At 42.4% G+C, this 22500-nt stretch overlaps 1 protein-coding gene across 1 annotated transcript in view; it reads left to right on the plus strand.

Annotated features, from left to right (window-relative positions):
- flt4 (fms related receptor tyrosine kinase 4) overlaps positions 1-22500 on the plus strand; it is a gene marked incomplete at its 5' end in the record, with an annotated part of 116916 nt that overhangs the window by 60600 nt on the left and 33816 nt on the right. The window contains 2 exon segments of the mRNA XM_065019015.1: positions 6276-6407; positions 22452-22500. The exon segment at positions 22452-22500 is cut by the window's right edge and continues 58 nt beyond it. Coding sequence (XP_064875087.1) covers positions 6276-6407; positions 22452-22500 — 181 coding nt within the window.

Genomic DNA, 22500 nt, shown 5'->3' on the forward strand with positions numbered 1-22500 from the left:
CCTTTATTTAACCAGGTAGACCAGATCACCTTTATTTAACCAGATCACCTTTATTTAACCAGGTAGACCAGATCTCCTTTATTTAACCAGGTAGACCAGATCACCTTTATTTAACCAGGTAGACCAGATCTCCTTTATTTAACCAGGTAGGCCAGATCACCTTTATTTAACCAGGTAGACCAGATCACCTTTATTTAACCAGGTAGACCAGATCTCCTTTATTTAACCAGGTAGACCAGATCACCTTTATTTAACCAGGTAGACCAGATCACCTTTATTTAACCAGGTAGACCAGATCACCTTTATTTAACCAGGTAGGCCAGATCACCTTTATTTAACCAGGTAGACCAGATCACCTTTATTTAACCAGATCACCTTTATTTAACCAGGTAGACCAGATCACCTTTATTTAACCAGATCACCTTTATTTAACCAGGTCACCTTTATTTAACCAGGTAGACCAGATCACCTTTATTTAACCAGGTAGACCAGATCACCTTTATTTAACCAGGTAGACCAGATCACCTTTATTTAACCAGGTAGACCAGATCACCTTTATTTAACCAGATCACCTTTATTTAACCAGGTAGACCAGATCACCTGTATTTAACCAGGTAGACCAGATCACCTTTATTTAACCAGATCTCCTTTATTTAACCAGGTCACCTTTATTTAACCAGGTAGGCCAGATCACCTTTATTTAACCAGGTAGACCAGATCACCTTTATTTAACCAGATCACCTTTATTTAACCAGGTAGACCAGATCACCTGTATTTAACCAGGTAGACCAGATCACCTTTATTTAACCAGATCTCCTTTATTTAACCAGAGCACCTTTATTTAACCAGGTAGACCAGATCACCTTTATTTAACCAGGTAGACCAGATCACCTTTATTTAACCAGGTAGACCAGATCACCTTTATTTAACCAGGTAGACCAGATCACCTTTATTTAACCAGGTAGACCAGATCACCTTTATTTAACCAGATCACCTTTATTTAACCAGGTAGACCAGATCACCTTTATTTAACCAGGTAGACCAGATCACCTTTATTTAACCAGGTAGACCAGATCACCTTTATTTAACCAGGTAGACCAGATCACCTTTATTTAACCAGGTAGACCAGATCACCTTTATTTAACCAGGTAGACCAGATCACCTTTATTTAACCAGGTAGGCCAGATCACCTTTATTTAACCAGATCACCTTTATTTAACCAGAGCACCTTTATTTAACCAGATCACCTTTATTTAACCAGATCACCTTTATTTAACCAGGTAGGCCAGATCACCTTTATTTAACCAGGTAGACCAGATCACCTTTATTTAACCAGATCACCTTTATTTAACCAGATCACCTTTATTTAACCAGGTAGACCAGACCACTTTTATTTAACCAGGTAGGCCAGATCACCTTTATTTAACCAGATCACCTTTATTTAACCAGATCACCTTTATTTAACCAGGTAGGCCAGATCACCTTTATTTAACCAGGTAGGCCAGATCACCTTTATTTAACCAGGTAGGTCAGATCACCTTTATTTAACCAGGTAGGCCAGATCACCTTTATTTAACCAGGTAGGCCAGATCACCTTTATTTAACCAGATCACCTTTATTTAACCAGATCACCTTTATTTAACCAGGTAGACCAGATCACTTTTATTTAACCAGGTAGACCAGATCACCTTTATTTAACCAGGTAGGCCAGATCACCTTTATTTAACCAGGTAGACCAGATCACCTTTATTTAACCAGGTAGACCAGATCACCTTTATTTAACCAGGTATACCAGATCACCTTTATTTAACCAGGTAGACCAGATCACCTTTATTTAACCAGGTAGACCAGATCACCTTTATTTAACCAGGTAGGCCAGATCACCTTTATTTAACCAGGTAGACCAGATCACCTTTATTTAACCAGATCACCTTTATTTAACCAGGTAGACCAGATCACCTTTATTTAACCAGATCACCTTTATTTAACCAGGTCACCTTTATTTAACCAGGTAGACCAGATCACCTTTATTTAACCAGGTAGACCAGATCACCTTTATTTAACCAGGTAGACCAGATCACCTTTATTTAACCAGATCACCTTTATTTAACCAGGTAGACCAGATCACCTGTATTTAACCAGGTAGACCAGATCACCTTTATTTAACCAGATCTCCTTTATTTAACCAGGTCACCTTTATTTAACCAGGTAGGCCAGATCACCTTTATTTAACCAGGTAGACCAGATCACCTTTATTTAACCAGATCACCTTTATTTAACCAGGTCACCTTTATTTAACCAGGTAGACCAGATCACCTTTATTTAACCAGGTAGGCCAGATCACCTTTATTTAACCAGGTAGACCAGATCACCTTTATTTAACCAGATCACCTTTATTTAACCAGGTAGACCAGATCACCTGTATTTAACCAGGTAGACCAGATCACCTTTATTTAACCAGGTAGACCAGATCACCTTTATTTAACCAGGTAGACCAGATCACCTTTATTTAACCAGGTAGACCAGATCACCTTTATTTAACCAGGTAGACCAGATCACCTTTATTTAACCAGGTAGGCCAGATCACCTTTATTTAACCAGATCACCTTTATTTAACCAGAGCACCTTTATTTAACCAGATCACCTTTATTTAACCAGATCACCTTTATTTAACCAGGTAGGCCAGATCACCTTTATTTAACCAGGTAGACCAGATCACCTTTATTTAACCAGATCACCTTTATTTAACCAGATCACCTTTATTTAACCAGGTAGACCAGACCACTTTTATTTAACCAGGTAGGCCAGATCACCTTTATTTAACCAGATCACCTTTATTTAACCAGATCACCTTTATTTAACCAGGTAGGCCAGATCACCTTTATTTAACCAGGTAGGCCAGATCACCTTTATTTAACCAGGTAGGTCAGATCACCTTTATTTAACCAGGTAGGCCAGATCACCTTTATTTAACCAGGCCAGATCACCTTTATTTAACCAGATCACCTTTATTTAACCAGATCACCTTTATTTAACCAGGTAGACCAGATCACTTTTATTTAACCAGGTAGACCAGATCACCTTTATTTAACCAGGTAGGCCAGATCACCTTTATTTAACCAGGTAGACCAGATCACCTTTATTTAACCAGGTAGACCAGATCACCTTTATTTAACCAGGTATACCAGATCACCTTTATTTAACCAGGTAGACCAGATCACCTTTATTTAACCAGGTAGGCCAGATCACCTTTATTTAACCAGGTAGACCAGATCACCTTTATTTAACCAGATCACCTTTATTTAACCAGGTAGACCAGATCACCTTTATTTAACCAGATCACCTTTATTTAACCAGGTCACCTTTATTTAACCAGGTAGACCAGATCACCTTTATTTAACCAGGTAGACCAGATCACCTTTATTTAACCAGGTAGACCAGATCACCTTTATTTAACCAGATCACCTTTATTTAACCAGGTAGACCAGATCACCTGTATTTAACCAGGTAGACCAGATCACCTTTATTTAACCAGATCTCCTTTATTTAACCAGGTCACCTTTATTTAACCAGGTAGGCCAGATCACCTTTATTTAACCAGGTAGACCAGATCACCTTTATTTAACCAGATCACCTTTATTTAACCAGGTCACCTTTATTTAACCAGGTAGACCAGATCACCTTTATTTAACCAGGTAGACCAGATCACCTTTATTTAACCAGGTAGACCAGATCACCTTTATTTAACCAGATCACCTTTATTTAACCAGGTAGACCAGATCACCTGTATTTAACCAGGTAGACCAGATCACCTTTATTTAACCAGATCTCCTTTATTTAACCAGAGCACCTTTATTTAACCAGGTAGACCAGATCACCTTTATTTAACCAGGTAGACCAGATCACCTTTATTTAACCAGGTAGACCAGATCACCTTTATTTAACCAGGTAGACCAGATCACCTTTATTTAACCAGGTAGACCAGATCACCTTTATTTAACCAGATCACCTTTATTTAACCAGGTAGACCAGATCACCTTTATTTAACCAGGTAGACCAGATCACCTTTATTATACCAGGTAGACCAGATCACCTTTATTTAACCAGTTAGACCAGATCACCTTTATTTAACCAGGTAGACCAGATCACCTTTATTTAACCAGGTAGACCAGATCACCTTTATTTAACCAGGTAGGCCAGATCACCTTTATTTAACCAGATCACCTTTATTTAACCAGATCACCTTTATTTAACCAGATCACCTTTATTTAACCAGATCACCTTTATTTAACCAGGTAGGCCAGATCACCTTTATTTAACCAGGTAGACCAGATCACCTTTATTTAACCAGATCACCTTTATTTAACCAGATCACCTTTATTTAACCAGATCACCTTTATTTAACCAGGTAGACCAGACCACTTTTATTTAACCAGGTAGGCCAGATCACCTTTATTTAACCAGATCACCTTTATTTAACCAGATCACCTTTATTTAACCAGGTAGGCCAGATCACCTTTATTTAACCAGGTAGGCCAGATCACCTTTATTTAACCAGGTAGGCCAGATCACCTTTATTTAACCAGGTAGGCCAGATCACCTTTATTTAACCAGGTAGGCCAGATCACCTTTATTTAACCAGATCACCTTTATTTAACCAGATCACCTTTATTTAACCAGGTAGACCAGATCACTTTTATTTAACCAGGTAGACCAGATCACCTTTATTTAACCAGGTAGGCCAGATCACCTTTATTTAACCAGGTAGACCAGATCACCTTTATTTAACCAGGTAGACCAGATCACCTTTATTTAACCAGGTATACCAGATCACCTTTATTTAACCAGGTAGACCAGATCACCTTTATTTAACCAGGTAGACCAGATCACCTTTATTTAACCAGGTAGGCCAGATCACCTTTATTTTACCAGGTAGGCCAGATCACCTTTATTTAACCAGGTAGACCAGATCACCTTTATTTAACCAGATCACCTTTATATAACCAGATCACCTTTATTTAACCAGATCACCTTTATATAACCAGATCACCTTTATTTAACCAGGTAGACCAGATCACCTTTATTTAACCAGGTAGACCAGATCACCTTTATTTAACCAGATCACCTTTATATAACCAGATCACCTTTATTTAACCAGATCACCTTTATTTAACCAGATCACCTTTATTTAACCAGGTAGACCAGATCACCTCTATTTAACCAGGTAGACCAGATCACCTTTATTTAACCAGGTAGACCAGTTGAGAACAAGTTCTCATTTACGAGTGCGACCTGGCCAAGATAAAGCAAAGCAGTTCGACACAAACAACAACAACAGAGTTACACGATGGAATAAACAAAACATACAGTCAATAACATAATAGAAAAAGAGGTAGGCAATAAATAGGCCATAGTAGCGAAGTTAATGCAATTTAGCAGATTAACACTGGAGTGATAGATGAGCAGATGATTATGTGCAAATAGAGACTGGTGAGCAGAAAGGTGAATAAAAAGGTAGTTAGATTGGGTGGGCTATTTACAGATGGACTATGTGCAGCTGCAGCGATCGGTTAGCTGCTCAGATAGCTGGTGTTTAAAGTTGGTGAGGGAGATAAAAGTCTCCAACTTCAGCGATTTTTGCAGTTCGTTCCAGTCACTGGCATCAGAGAACTGGAACGAATAGCGGGCAAATGAGGTGTTGGCTTTAGGGATGATCAGTGAGATACACCTGCTGGAGCGCGTGCTATGGATGGGTGTTGCCATCGTGACCAGTGAGCTGAGATAAGGCGGAGCTTTACCTAGCAAAGACTTATAGCTGACCTGGAGCCAGTGGGTCTGGCGACGAATATGTAGTGAGGGCCAGCCGACTAGAGCATACAGGTCGCACTGGTGGGTGGTATAAGGTGATTTGGTGACAAAACGGATGGCACTGTGATCGACTGCATCCAGTTTGCTGAGTATTGGAGGCCATTTTGTAAATGACATCGCCGAAGTCGAGGATCTTCCTCGAGGGAGGGAGGGAGGGAGGGAGGGGGATTGGCTGGCCTGGCTGGCCTGGCTACATCAATCTGAGTAGTTGTCAGGTTCGCAGACAAGCAAGACTAGGTGAGTGTATGTGTGTGTGTGTTTGTCAGAGTGGTGTGTGTGTGCGCAAGTGCACGCCTACGTGTGTGTTTGTGTCAGTGATTGACAGCTGTGTGTGTGTGTGTGTGTGTGTGTGTGTGTGTGTGTGTGTGTGTGTGTGTGTGTGTGTGGGTGTGGGTGTGTGTGTGTAGGACTGCAGCTACAGGACGCCAACAGGACTTTGAGTATCCAGCGTGTCAGAGAAGAGGACGCCGGTCTCTACACCTGCACCGCCTGTAATCAGAGGGGCTGCGCACACTCCTCCGCTGCCGTCACAGTGCTGGGTGAGACAGGAACACACACAGCCTTCAGACACACACACACACACACAGCAGGTCCAGATGTTATAGCAGGTCCAGATGGTATAGATTGTCTAGATGGTATAGATGGTATAGCAGTTCCAGATGGTATAGATGGTATAGATGGTATAGCAGGTCGAGATGGTATAGATGGTATAGCAGGTCCAGATGGTATAGATGGTATAGCAGGTCCAGATGGTATAGATGGTATAGCAGGTCCAGATGTTATAGATGGTATAGATGGTATAGCAGGTCCAGATGGTATAGATGGTATTGATGGTATAGCAGGTCCAGATGTTATAGATGGTCTAGATGGTGTAGCAGGTCCAGATGTTATAGATGGTCTAGATGGTGTAGCAGGTCCAGATGTTATAGATGGTCTAGATGGTGTAGCAGGTCCAGATGTTATAGATGGTCTAGATGGTGTAGCAGGTCCAGATGTTATAGATGGTCTAGATGGTGTAGCAGGTCCAGATGTTATAGATGGTCTAGATGGTGTAGCAGGTCCAGATGGTATAGATGGTATAGATGTTATAGATGGTCCAGATGGTATAGATGGTATAGCAGGTCCAGATGGTATAGATGGTATAGCAGGTCCAGATGGTCAAGATGCTGTAGATGGTATAGCTGGTCCAGATGCTATAGATGGTATAGCAGGTCCAGATGTTATAGATGGTATAGATGGTATAGCAGGTCCAGATGGTATAGATTATATGGATGGTATAGCAGGTCCAGATGGTATAGCAGGTCTAGATGGTATAGATTATATAGATGGTATAGCAGGTCCAGATGGTATAGATGGTATAGCAGGTCCAGATGGTATAGCAGGTCCAGATGGTATAGATTATATAGATGGTATAGCAGGTCCAGATGGTATAGCAGGTCCAGATGGTATAGATGGTATAGATGGTATAGCAGGTCCAGATGGTATAGCAAGTCTAGATGGTATAGCAGGTCCAGATGGTATAGATTGTCCAGATGGTATAGCAGGTCCAGATGGTATAGATTGTCCAGATGGTATAGCAGGTCCAGATGGTATAGATGGTATAGATGGTATAGCAGGTCCAGATGGTATAGATTGTCCAGATGGTATAGCAGGTCCAGATGGTATAGATGGTATAGATGGTATAGCAGGTCCAGATGTTATAGCAAGTCTAGATGGTATAGCAGGTCTAGATGGTATAGATGGTATATCAGGTCCAGATGGTATAGATTGTCTAGATGGTATAGCAGGTCCAGATGGTATAGATGGTATAGATGGTATAGCAGGTCCAGATGGTGTAGATGGTATAGATGGTATAGCAGGTCCAGGTGGTATAGATTGTCCAGATGGTATAGCAGGTCCAGATGGTATAGATGGTATAGCAGGTCTAGATGGTATAGATGGTATAGCAGGTCCAGATTGTCCAGATGGTATAGATGGTATAGCAGGTCCAGAAGGATAGCAGGTCCAGATGGTATAGATGGTATAGATGGTATAGCAGGTCCAGATGGTATAGATGGTCCAGCTGACATAGCAGGTCCAGATGGTCCAGATGGTATAGATGGTATAGCAGGTCTAGATGGTATAGATGGTATAGATGGTATAGATGGTGTATATGGTATAGATGGTATAGATGGTATAGCAGGTCCAGATGGTATAGATGGTATAGATGTTATAGATGTTATAGATGGTATAGCAGATCCAGATGGTATAGATGGTATAGATGGTATAGCAGGTCCAGATGGTATAGATTGTCTAGATGGTATAGATGGTATAGCAGGTCCAGATGGTATAGATGGTATAGATGGTATACCAGGTCCAGATGGTATAGATTGTCCAGATGGTATAGATGGTATATCAGGTCCAGATGGTATAGATGGTATAGATGGTATAGCAGGTCCAGATGGTATAGATTATATGGATGGTATAGCAGGTCCAGATGGTATAGCAGGTCTAGATGGTATAGATTATATAGATGGTATAGCAGGTCCAGATGGTATAGATGGTATAGCAGGTCCAGATGGTATAGCAGGTCCAGATGGTATAGATTATATAGATGGTATAGCAGGTCCAGATGGTATAGCAGGTCCAGATGGTATAGATGGTATAGATGGTATAGCAAGTCCAGATGGTATAGATTGTCCAGATGGTATAGCAGGTCCAGATGGTATAGATTGTCCAGATGGTATAGCAGGTCCAGATGGTATAGATGGTATAGATGGTATAGCAGGTCCAGATGGTATAGATTGTCCAGATGGTATAGCAGGTCCAGATGGTATAGATGGTATAGATGGTATAGCAGGTCCAGATGTTATAGCAAGTCTAGATGGTATAGCAGGTCTAGATGGTATAGATGGTATATCAGGTCCAGATGGTATAGATTGTCTAGATGGTATAGCAGGTCCAGATGGTATAGATGGTATAGATGGTATAGCAGGTCCAGATGGTGTAGATGGTATAGATGGTATAGCAGGTCCAGGTGGTATAGATTGTCCAGATGGTATAGCAGGTCCAGATGGTATAGATGGTATAGCAGGTCTAGATGGTATAGATGGTATAGCAGGTCCAGATTGTCCAGATGGTATACATGGTATAGCAGGTCCAGAAGGATAGCAGGTCCAGATGGTATAGATGGTATAGATGGTATAGCAGGTCCAGATGGTATAGATGGTCCAGCTGACATAGCAGGTCCAGATGGTCCAGATGGTATAGATGGTATAGCAGGTCTAGATGGTATAGATGGTATAGATGGTGTATATGGTATAGATGGTATAGATGGTATAGCAGGTCCAGATGGTATAGATGGTATAGATGGTATAGATGTTATAGATGGTATAGCAGATCCAGATGGTATAGATGGTATAGATGGTATAGCAGGTCCAGATGGTATAGATTGTCTAGATGGTATAGATGGTATAGCAGGTCCAGATGGTATAGATGGTATAGATGGTATACCAGGTCCAGATGGTATAGATTGTCCAGATGGTATAGATGGTATATCAGGTCCAGATGGTATAGATGGTATAGATGGTATAGCAGGTCCAGATGGTATAGATTATATAGATGGTATACTAGGTCCAGATGGTATAGCAGGTCCAGATGGTATAGATGGTATAGATGGTATATCAGGTCCAGATGGTATAGATTGTCTAGATGGTATGGCAGGTCCAGATGGTATAGATGGTATAGATGGTATATCAGGTCCAGATGGTATAGATTGTCCAGATGGTATAGCAGATCCAGATGGTAGAGATGGTATAGCAGGTCTAGATGGTATAGCAGGTCCAGATGGTCCAGATGGTATAGCAGGTCCAGATGGTATAGATGGTATAGCAGGTCCAGATGGTATAGATGGTATAGCAGGTCCAGATGGTATAGATTGTCCAGATGGTATAGCAGATCCAGATGGTATAGATGGTATAGCAGGTCTAGATGGTATAGATGGTATAGCAGGTCCAGATGGTATAGATGGTATAGCAGGTCCAGATGGTATAGATGGTATAGATGGTATACCAGGTCCAGATGGTATAGATTGTCCAGATGGTATAGCAGGTCCAGATTGTATAGATGGTATAGATGGTATAGCAGGTCCAGATGGTATAGCAAGTCTAGATGGTATAGCAGGTCTAGATGGTATAGATGGTATATCAGGTCCAGATGGTATAGATTGTCTAGATGGTATAGCAGGTCCAGATGGTATAGATGGTATAGATGGTATAGCAGGTCCAGATGGTGTAGATGGTATAGATGGTATAGCAGGTCCAGATGGTATAGATGGTATAGCAGGTCTAGATGGTATAGATGGTATAGCAGGTCCAGATTGTCCAGATGGTATAGATGGTATAGCAGGTCCAGATTGTCCAGATGGTATAGATGGTATAGCAGGTCCAGAAGGATAGCAGGTCCAGATGGTATAGATGGTATAGATGGTATAGCAGGTCCAGATGGTATAGATGGTCCAGCTGGCATAGCAGGTCCAGATGGTCCAGATGGTATAGATGGTATAGCAGGTCTAGATGGTATAGATGGTATAGATGGTGTATATGGTATATATGGTATAGATGGTGTATATGGTATAGATGGTAAAGATGTTATAGCAGGTCTAGATGGTATAGATGGTATAGATGGTGTATATGGTATAGATGGTATAGATGGTATAGCAGGTCTAGATGGTATAGATGGTATAGATGGTATAGATGGTATAGATGGTATAGATGGTATAGCAGGTCCAGATGGTATAGATGGTATAGCAGGTCTAGATGGTATAGATGGTATAGATGGTATAGATGGTGTATATGGTATAGATGGTATAGATGGTATAGCAGGTCCAGATGGTATAGATGGTATAGATGGTATAGATGTTATAGATGGTATAGCAGGTCCAGATGGTATAGATGGTATAGATGGTATAGCAGGTCCAGATGGTATAGATTGTCTAGATGGTATAGATGGTATAGCAGGTCCAGATGGTATAGATTATATAGATGGTATACCAGGTCCAGATGGTATAGCAGGTCCAGATGGTATAGATGGTATAGATGGTATATCAGGTCCAGATGGTATAGATTGTCTAGATGGTATGGCAGGTCCAGATGGTATAGATGGTATAGATGGTATATCAGGTCCAGATGGTATAGATTGTCCAGATGGTATAGCAGATCCAGATGGTAGAGATGGTATAGCAGGTCTAGATGGTATAGCAGGTCCAGATGGTCCAGATGGTATAGATGGTATAGCAGGTCCAGATGGTATAGATGGTATAGCAGGTCCAGATGGTATAGATTGTCTAGATGGTATAGCAGGTCCAGATGGTATAGATGGTATAGCAGGTCCAGATGGTATAGATTGTCCAGATGGTATAGCAGATCCAGATGGTATAGATGGTATAGCAGGTCCAGATGGTATAGATGGTATAGCAGGTCCAGATGGTATAGATGGTATAGATGGTATAGCAGGTCCAGATGGTATAGATGGTCCAGCTGGCATAGCAGGTCCAGATGGTCCAGATGGTAGAGATGGTATAGCAGGTCTAGATGGTATAGATGGTATAGATGGTGTATATGGTATATATGGTATAGATGGTATAGCAGGTCCAGATGGTATAGATGGTATAGATGTTATAGATGGTATAGCAGGTCCAGATGGTATAGATGGTATAGATGGTATAGCAGGTCCAGATGGTATAGATTATATAGATGGTATACCAGGTCCAGATGGTATAGCAGGTCCAGATGGTATAGATGGTATAGATGGTATATCAGGTCCAGATGGTATAGATTGTCTAGATGGTATAGATGGTATAGCAGGTCCAGATGGTATAGATGGTATAGATGGTATACCAGGTCCAGATGGTATAGATTATATAGATGGTATACCAGGTCCAGATGGTATAGCAGGTCCAGATGGTATAGATGGTATAGATGGTATATCAGGTCCAGATGGTATAGATTGTCTAGATGGTATGGCAGGTCCAGATGGTATAGATGGTATAGATGGTATATCAGGTCCAGATGGTATAGATTGTCCAGATGGTATAGCAGATCCAGATGGTAGAGATGGTATAGCAGGTCTAGATGGTATAGCAGGTCCAGATGGTCCAGATGGTATAGATGGTATAGCAGGTCCAGATGGTATAGATGGTATAGCAGGTCCAGATGGTATAGATTGTCTAGATGGTATAGCAGGTCCAGATGGTATAGATGGTATAGCAGGTCCAGATGGTATAGATTGTCCAGATGGTATAGCAGATCCAGATGGTATAGATGGTATAGCAGGTCCAGATGGTATAGATGGTATAGCAGGTCCAGATGGTATAGATTGTCTAGATGGTATAGCAGGTCCAGATGGTATAGATGGTATAGATGGTATAGCAGGTCCAGATGGTATAGATGGTATAGCAGGTCCAGATGGTATAGATTGTCTAGATGGTATAGCACGTCCAGATGGTATAGATGGTATAGATGGTATAGCAGGTCCAGATGGTATAGATTGTCTAGATGGTATAGCAGGTCCAGATGGTATAGATGGTATAGCAGGTCCAGATGGTATAGATTGTCCAGATGGTATAGCAGATCCAGATGGTATAGATGGTATAGCAGGTCTAGATGGTATAGATAGTAAAGCAGGTCCAGATGGTATAGATGGTATATCAGGTCCAGATGGTATAGATTGTCCAGATGGTATAGCAGATCCAGATGGTATAGATGGTATAGCAGGTCTAGATGGTATAGATGGTATAGCAGGTCCAGATGGTATACATGGTATAGCTGGTCCAGATGCTATAGATGGTATAGCAGGTCCAGATGGTATAGCAGGTCCAGATGGTATAGATGGTATAGCAGGTCCAGATGGTATAGATGGTATAGATGGTATACCAGGTCCAGATGGTATAGATTGTCCAGATGGTATAGATGGTATAGATGGTATGGTCAGGTCCAGATGGTATAGATGGTATAGATGGTATAGCAGGTCCAGATGGTATAGATTATATAGATGGTATACCAGGTCCAGATGGTATAGCAGGTCCAGATGGTATAGATGGTATAGATGGTATATCAGGTCCAGATGGTATAGATTGTCTAGATGGTATGGCAGGTCCAGATGGTATAGCAGGTCCAGATGGTCCAGATGGTATAGATGGTATAGCAGGTCCAGATGGTATAGATGGTATAGATGGTATACCAGGTCCAGATGGTATAGATTGTCCAGATGGTATAGATGGTATAGATGGTATATCAGGTCCAGATGGTATAGATGGTATAGATGGTATAGCAGGTCCAGATGGTATAGATTATATAGATGGTATACCAGGTCCAGATGGTATAGCAGGTCCAGATGGTATAGATTGTCTAGATGGTATGGCAGGTCCAGATGGTATAGATGGTATAGATGGTATATCAGGTCCAGATGGTATGGTTTGTCCAGATGGTATAGCAGATCCAGATGGTAGAGATGGTATAGCAGGTCTAGATGGTATAGCAGGTCCAGATGGTCCAGATGGTATAGATGGTATAGCAGGTCCAGATGGTATAGATGGTATAGCAGGTCCAGATGGTATAGATTGTCTAGATGGTATAGCAGGTCCAGATGGTATAGATGGTATAGCAGGTCCAGATGGTATAGATTGTCCAGATGGTATAGCAGATCCAGATGGTATAGATGGTATAGCAGGTCCAGATGGTATAGATGGTATAGCAGGTCCAGATGGTATAGATTGTCTAGATGGTATAGCAGGTCCAGATGGTATAGATGGTATAGATGGTATAGCAGGTCCAGATGGTATAGATGGTATAGCAGGTCCAGATGGTATAGATTGTCTAGATGGTATAGCAGGTCCAGATGGTATAGATGGTATAGATGGTATAGCAGGTCCAGATGGTATAGATTGTCTAGATGGTATAGCAGGTCCAGATGGTATAGATGGTATAGCAGGTCCAGATGGTATAGATTGTCCAGATGGTATAGCAGATCCAGATGGTATAGATGGTATAGCAGGTCTAGATGGTATAGATGGTATAGCAGGTCCAGATGGTTTAGATGGTATATCAGGTCCAGATGGTATAGATTGTCCAGATGGTATAGCAGATCCAGATGGTATAGATGGTATAGCAGGTCTAGGTGGTATAGATGGTATAGCAGGTCCATATGGTATAGATGGTATAGCTGGTCCAGATGCTATAGATGGTATAGCAGGTCCAGATGGTATAGCAGGTCCAGATGGTCCAGATGGTATAGATGGTATAGCAGGTCCAGATGGTATGGATGGTCCAGATGGTATAGATGGTATAGCAGGTCCAGATGGTATAGATGGTATAGCAGGTCCAGATGGTCCAGATGGTATAGATGGTATAGCAGGTCCAGATGGTCTAGATGGTATAGCAGGTCCAGATGATATAGATGGTCTAGATGGTATAGCAGGTTCAGATGGTATGGATGGTCCAGATGGCATAGCAGGTCCAGATGGTCCAGATGGTATAGCAGGTCCAGATGGTATAGCTGTAATAGATGTTATAGATGGTATAGCAGGTCCAGATGGTATATATGGTATAGCAGGTCCAGATGGTATAGATGGTATAGCAGGTCCAGATGGTATAGATGTTATAGCAGGTCCAGATGGTATAGATGGTATAGCAGGTCCAGATTGTATAGATGGTATAGCAGGTCCAGATGGTATAGATGGTATAGCAGGTCCAGATGGTATAGCAGGTCCAGATGTTATAGATGGTATAGATGGTATAGCAGGTCCAGATGTTATAGATGGTCTAGATGGTATAGTAGGTCCAGATGGTATAGATGGTCTAGATGGTATAGCAGGTCCAGATGGTATAGATGGTATAGATGGTATAGATGTTATAGATGGTATAGCAGGTCCAGATGGTATAGATGGTATAGATGGTATAGCAGGTCCAGATGGTATAGATGGTCGAGATGGTGTAGCAGGTCCAGATGGTATAGATGGTATAGCAGGTCCAGATGGTATAGATTATATAGATGGTATAGCAGGTCTAGATGGTATAGATGGTATAGAAGGTCCAGATGGTATAGCAGGTCCAGATGGTATAGATGGTATAGAAGGTCCAGATGGTATACCAGGTCCAGATGGTATAGCAGGTCCAGATGGTATATATTATATAGATGGTATATTGTAGATGGTATACATTATATAGATGGTATACCAGGTCCAGATGGTATAGATTATATAGATGGTATACTGTAGATGGTATAGATTATATAGATGGTATAGCAGGTCCAGATGGTATAGCAGGTCTAGATGGTATAGCAGGTCTAGATGGTATACTGTAGATGGTATAGCAGATCCAGATGGTATAGATGGTATAGCAGGTCTAGATGGTATAGATAGTAAAGCAGGTCCAGATGGTATAGATGGTATATCAGGTCCAGATGGTATAGATTGTCCAGATGGTATAGCAGATCCAGATGGTATAGATGGTATAGCAGGTCTAGATGGTATAGATGGTATAGCAGGTCCAGATGGTATAGATGGTATAGCTGGTCCAGATGCTATAGATGGTATAGCAGGTCCAGATGGTATAGCAGGTCCAGATGGTATAGATGGTATAGCAGGTCCAGATGGTATAGATGGTATAGATGGTATACCAGGTCCAGATGGTATAGATTGTCCAGATGGTATAGATGGTATAGATGGTATATCAGGTCCAGATGGTATAGATGGTATAGATGGTATAGCAGGTCCAGATGGTATAGATTATATAGATGGTATACCAGGTCCAGATGGTATAGCAGGTCCAGATGGTATAGATGGTATAGATGGTATATCAGGTCCAGATGGTATAGATTGTCTAGATGGTATGGCAGGTCCAGATGGTATAGCAGGTCCAGATGGTCCAGATGGTATAGATGGTATAGCAGGTCCAGATGGTATAGATGGTATAGATGGTATACCAGGTCCAGATGGTATAGATTGTCCAGATGGTATAGATGGTATAGATGGTATATCAGGTCCAGATGGTATAGATGGTATAGATGGTATAGCAGGTCCAGATGGTATAGATTATATAGATGGTATACCAGGTCCAGATGGTATAGCAGGTCCAGATGGTATAGATTGTCTAGATGGTATGGCAGGTCCAGATGGTATAGATGGTATAGATGGTATATCAGGTCCAGATGGTATGGTTTGTCCAGATGGTATAGCAGATCCAGATGGTAGAGATGGTATAGCAGGTCTAGATGGTATAGCAGGTCCAGATGGTCCAGATGGTATAGATGGTATAGCAGGTCCAGATGGTATAGATGGTATAGCAGGTCCAGATGGTATAGATTGTCTAGATGGTATAGCAGGTCCAGATGGTATAGATGGTATAGCAGGTCCAGATGGTATAGATTGTCCAGATGGTATAGCAGATCCAGATGGTATAGATGGTATAGCAGGTCCAGATGGTATAGATGGTATAGCAGGTCCAGATGGTATAGATTGTCTAGATGGTATAGCAGGTCCAGATGGTATAGATGGTATAGATGGTATAGCAGGTCCAGATGGTATAGATGGTATAGCAGGTCCAGATGGTATAGATTGTCTAGATGGTATAGCAGGTCCAGATGGTATAGATGGTATAGATGGTATAGCAGGTCCAGATGGTATAGATTGTCTAGATGGTATAGCAGGTCCAGATGGTATAGATGGTATAGCAGGTCCAGATGGTATAGATTGTCCAGATGGTATAGCAGATCCAGATGGTATAGATGGTATAGCAGGTCTAGATGGTATAGATGGTATAGCAGGTCCAGATGGTTTAGATGGTATATCAGGTCCAGATGGTATAGATTGTCCAGATGGTATAGCAGATCCAGATGGTATAGATGGTATAGCAGGTCTAGGTGGTATAGATGGTATAGCAGGTCCATATGGTATAGATGGTATAGCTGGTCCAGATGCTATAGATGGTATAGCAGGTCCAGATGGTATAGCAGGTCCAGATGGTCCAGATGGTATAGATGGTATAGCAGGTCCAGATGGTATGGATGGTCCAGATGGTATAGATGGTATAGCAGGTCCAGATGGTATAGATGGTATAGCAGGTCCAGATGGTCCAGATGGTATAGATGGTATAGCAGGTCCAGATGGTCTAGATGGTATAGCAGGTCCAGATGATATAGATGGTCTAGATGGTATAGCAGGTTCAGATGGTATGGATGGTCCAGATGGCATAGCAGGTCCAGATGGTCCAGATGGTATAGCAGGTCCAGATGGTATAGCTGTAATAGATGTTATAGATGGTATAGCAGGTCCAGATGGTATAGATGGTATAGCAGGTCCAGATGGTATAGATGGTATAGCAGGTCCAGATGGTATAGATGTTATAGCAGGTCCAGATGGTATAGATGGTATAGCAGGTCCAGATTGTATAGATGGTATAGCAGGTCCAGATGGTATAGATGGTATAGCAGGTCCAGATGGTATAGCAGGTCCAGATGTTATAGATGGTATAGATGGTATAGCAGGTCCAGATGTTATAGATGGTCTAGATGGTATAGTAGGTCCAGATGGTATAGATGGTCTAGATGGTATAGCAGGTCCAGATGGTATAGATGGTATAGATGGTATAGCAGGTCCAGATGGTATAGATGGTCGAGATGGTGTAGCAGGTCCAGATGGTATAGATGGTATAGCAGGTCCAGATGGTATAGATTATATAGATGGTATAGCAGGTCTAGATGGTATAGATGGTATAGAAGGTCCAGATGGTATAGCAGGTCCAGATGGTATAGATGGTATAGAAGGTCCAGATGGTATACCAGGTCCAGATGGTATAGCAGGTCCAGATGGTATATATTATATAGATGGTATATTGTAGATGGTATACATTATATAGATGGTATACCAGGTCCAGATGGTATAGATTATATAGATGGTATACTGTAGATGGTATAGATTATATAGATGGTATAGCAGGTCCAGATGGTATAGCAGGTCTAGATGGTATAGCAGGTCTAGATGGTATACTGTAGATGGTATAGAAGGTCCAGATGGTATAGCAGGTCTAGATGGTATACTGTAGATGGTATAGATTATATAGATGGTATAGCAGGTCCAGATGGTATAGCAGGTCTAGATGGTATAGCAGGTCCAGATGGTATACTGTAGATGGTATAGCAGGTCCAGATGGTATAGCAGGTCTAGATGGTATACTGTAGATGGTATAGATTATATAGATGGTATAGCAGGTCCAGATGGTATAGATTATATAGATGGTATACTGTAGATGGTATAGATTATATAGATGGTATAGCAGGTCCAGATGGTATAGCAGGTCTAGATGGTATAGATGGTATAGCAGGTCCAGATGGTATAGATGGTATAGAAGGTCCAGATGGTATAGCAGGTCTAGATGGTATAGATGGTATAGAAGGTCCAGATGGTATGGATTATATAGATGGTATAGCAGGTCTAGATGGTATAGATGGTATAGCAGGTCTAGATGGTATAGATGGTATAGCAGGTCTAGATGGTATAGATGGTATAGCAGGTCTAGATGGTATACTGTAGATGGTATAGATTATATAGATGGTATAGCAGGTCCAGATGGTATAGCAGGTCTAGATGGTATAGCAGGTCCAGATGGTATAGCAGGTCCAGATGTTATAGATGGTATAGATGGTATAGCAGGTCCAGATGTTATAGATGGTCTAGATGGTATAGCAGGTCCAGATGGTATAGATGGTCTAGATGGTATAGCAGGTCCAGATGGTATAGATGGTATAGATGTTATAGATGGTATACCAGGTCCAGATGGTATAGCAGGTCCAGATGGTATAGCAGGTCCAGATGGTATACTGTCCAGATGGTATAGCAGGTCCAGATGGTATAGCAGGTCCAGATGGTATACTGTAGATGGTATAGATTATATAGATGGTATAGCAGGTCCAGCGAAATGCTTCATGTCATTGAGAACAGATATTAGATATCAGATACACAGTGATGATCTATATACAGATACTAATAGTGATGAATCATTTAACTTATTAAACAAACTCTTATTTTCAACTGGTCTAGGAACAGTGGGTTAACTGGTCTAGGAACAGTGGGTTAACTGGTCTAGGAACAGTGGGTTAACTGGTCTAGGAACAGTGGGTTAACTGGCCTAGGAACAGTGGGTTAACTGGTCTAGTGGGTTAACTGGCCTAGGAACAGTGGGTTAACTGGTCTAGGAACAGTGGGTTAACTGGTCTAGGAACAGTGGGTTAACTGGTCTAGGAACAGTGGGTTAACTGGTCTAGGAACAGTGGGTTAACTGGTCTAGGAACAGTGGGTTAACTGGTCTAGGAACAGTGAGTTAACTGGTCTAGGAACAGTGGGTTAACTGGTCTAGGAACAGTGGGTTAACTGGTCTAGTGGGTTAACTGGTCTAGGAACAGTGGGTTAACTGGTCTAGTGGGTTAACTGGTCTAGGAACAGTGGGTTAACTGGTCTAGGAACAGTGGGTTAACTGGTCTAGGAACAGTGGGTTAACTGGTCTAGTGGGTTAACTGGTCTAGGAACAGTGGGTTAACTGGTCTAGGAACAGTGGGTTAACTGGTCTAGTGGGTTAACTGGCCTAGGAACAGTGGGTTAACTGGCCTAGGAACAGTGGGTTAACTGGTCTAGGAACAGTGGGTTAACTGGTCTAGTGGGTTAACTGGTCTAGGAACAGTGGGTTAACTGGTCTAGTGGGTTAACTGGTCTAGGAACAGTGGGTTAACTGGTCTAGGAACAGTGGGTTAACTGGTCTAGGAACAGTGGGTTAACTGGTCTAGGAACAGTGGGTTAACTGGTCTAGGAACAGTGGGTTAACTGCCTTGCTCTGGGGCAGAACGACAGATTTTTATCCTTGTCAGCTCAGGGATTCAATCTTGCAACCTTCTGGTTACTAGTCCAACACACTAACCACTATGCTACCTGCCACCTCTACACTCTAACCACTAGGCTACCTGCCACATCTACACTCTAACCACTAGGCCACCCTGCCTCCTCTACACTCTAACCACTAGGCTACCTGCCACCTAGGAACACTCTAACCACTAGGCTACGTGCCACATCTACACTCTAACCACTAGGCTACCTGCCTTGCTCTACACTCTAACCACTAGGCTACCTGCCACCTCTACACTCTAACCACTAGGCTACCCTGCCGCCTCTACACTCTAACCACTAGGCTACCTGCCACCTCTACACTCTAACCACTAGGCTACCTGCCACCTCTACACTCTAACCACTAGGCTACCCTGCCGCCTCTACACTCTAACCACTAGGCTACCTGCCACCTCTACACTCTAACCACTAGGCTACCTGCCACCTCTACACTCTAACCACTAGGCTACCTGCCACCTCTACACTCTAACCACTAGGCTACCTGCCACCTCTACACTCTAACCACTAGGCTACCCTGCCGCCTCTACACTCTAACCACTAGGCTACCTGCCACCTCTACACTCTAACCACTAGGCTACCTGCCGCCTCTACACTCTAACCACTAGGCTACCTGCCGCCTCTACACTCTAACCACTAGGCTACCTGCCACCTCTACACTCTAACCACTAGGCTACCTGCCACCTCTACACTCTAACCACTAGGCTACCTGCCACCTCTACACTCTAACCACTAGGCTACCTGCCACCTCTACACTCTAACCACTAGGCTACCTGCCACCTCTACACTCTAACCACTAGGCTACCTGCCACCTCTACACTCTAACCACTAGGCTACCTGCTGATACATGATCCAGGTTATTATTCAGTGGGATAGCTGGTGATACATGATTCAGGTTATTATTCAGTGGGATAGCTGGTGATACATGATTCAGGTTATTATTCAGTGGGATATCTGGTGATACATGATTCAGGTTATTATTCAGTGGGATAGCTGGTGATACATGATTCAGGTTATTATTCAGTGGGATAGCTGGTGATACATAATGAACTAAATTGATATTTAACTGGTTCTCTGAGAACTCATCCCTCTAGGTTCCATTCATCCCTCTAGGTTCCATTCATCCCTCCAGGTTCCATTCATCCCTCTAGGTTCCATTCATCCCTCCAGGTTCCATTCATCCCTCTAGGTTCCATTCATCCCTCCAGGTTCCATTCATCCCTCTAGGTTCCATTCATCCCTCCAGGTTCCATTCATCCCTCTAGGTTCCATTCATCCCTCCAGGTTCCATTCATCCCTCTAGGTTCCATTTATCCCTCCAGGTTCCATTCATCCCTCCAGGTTCCATTCATCCCTCTAGGTTCCATTTATCCCTCCAGGTTTCATTCATCCCTCTAGGTTCCATTCATCCCTCTAGGTTCCATTCATCCCTCCAGGTTCCATTCATCCCTCTAGGTTCCATTCATCCCTCTAGGTTCCATTCATCCCTCCAGGTTCCATTCATCCCTCCAGGTTCCATTCATCCCTCAAGGTTCCAGTGACAGGGCTAATGTTGTTGTTGTTTATCTCACCAGGTTCTAGTGACAGGGCTAATGTTGTTGTTGTTTATCCCAGGTTCCAGTGACAGGGCTAATGTTGTTGTTGTTTATCCCAGGTTCCAGTGACAGGGCTGATGTTGTTGTTGTTTATCTCACCAGGTTCCAGTGACAGGGCTGATGTTGTTGTTGTTTATCTCACCAGGTTCCAGTCACAGGGCTGATGTTGTTGTTGTTTATCTCACCAGGTTCCAGTGACAGGGCTAATGTTGTTGTTGTTTATCCCAGGTTCCAGTGAAAGGGCTGATGTTGTTGTTGTTTATCTCACCAGGTTCCAGTGACAGGGCTGATGTTGTTGTTGTTTATCTCACCAGGTTCCAGTGACAGGGCTAATGTTGTTGTTGTTTATCCCAGGTTCCAGTGAAAGGGCTGATGTTGTTGTTGTTTATCTCACCAGGTTCCAGTGACAGGGCTAATGTTGTTGTTGTTTATCCCAGGTTCCAGTGAAAGGGCTGATGTTGTTGTTGTTTATCTCACCAGGTTCCAGTGACAGGGCTAATGTTGTTGTTGTTTATCTCACCAGGTTCCAGTGACAGGGCTAATGTTGTTGTTGTTTATCCCAGGTTCCAGTGACAGGGCTAATGTTGTTGTTTATCTCACCAGGTTCCAGTGACAGGGCTAATGTTGTTGTTGTTTATCTCACCAGGTTCCAGTGACAGGGCTAATGTTGTTGTTGTTTATCTCACCAGGTTCTAGTGACAGGGCTAATGTTGTTGTTGTTTATCCCAGGTTCCAGTGACAGGGCTGATGTTGTTGTTATGTATCTCACCAGGTTCCAGTGACAGGGCTAATGTTGTTGTTGTTTATCCCAGGTTCCAGTGACAGGGCTAATGTTGTTGTTGTTTATCTCACCAGGTTCCAGTGACAGGGCTAATGTTGTTGTTGTTTATCTCACCAGGTTCCAGTGACAGGGCTGATGTTGTTGTTTATCTCACCAGGTTCCAGTGACAGGGCTAATGTTGTTGTTGTTTATCTCACCAGGTTCCAGTGACAGGGCTAATGTTGTTGTTGTTTATCCCAGGTTCCAGTGACAGGGCTAATGTTGTTGTTGTTTATCTCACCAGGTTCTAGTGACAGGGCTAATGTGGAGATCGTGATTCTGATTGGGACAGG

This window comes from Oncorhynchus nerka, linkage group LG5, assembly GCF_034236695.1.
Source record: "Oncorhynchus nerka isolate Pitt River linkage group LG5, Oner_Uvic_2.0, whole genome shotgun sequence".
In the NCBI taxonomy this organism is placed as follows: domain Eukaryota; kingdom Metazoa; phylum Chordata; class Actinopteri; order Salmoniformes; family Salmonidae; genus Oncorhynchus; species Oncorhynchus nerka.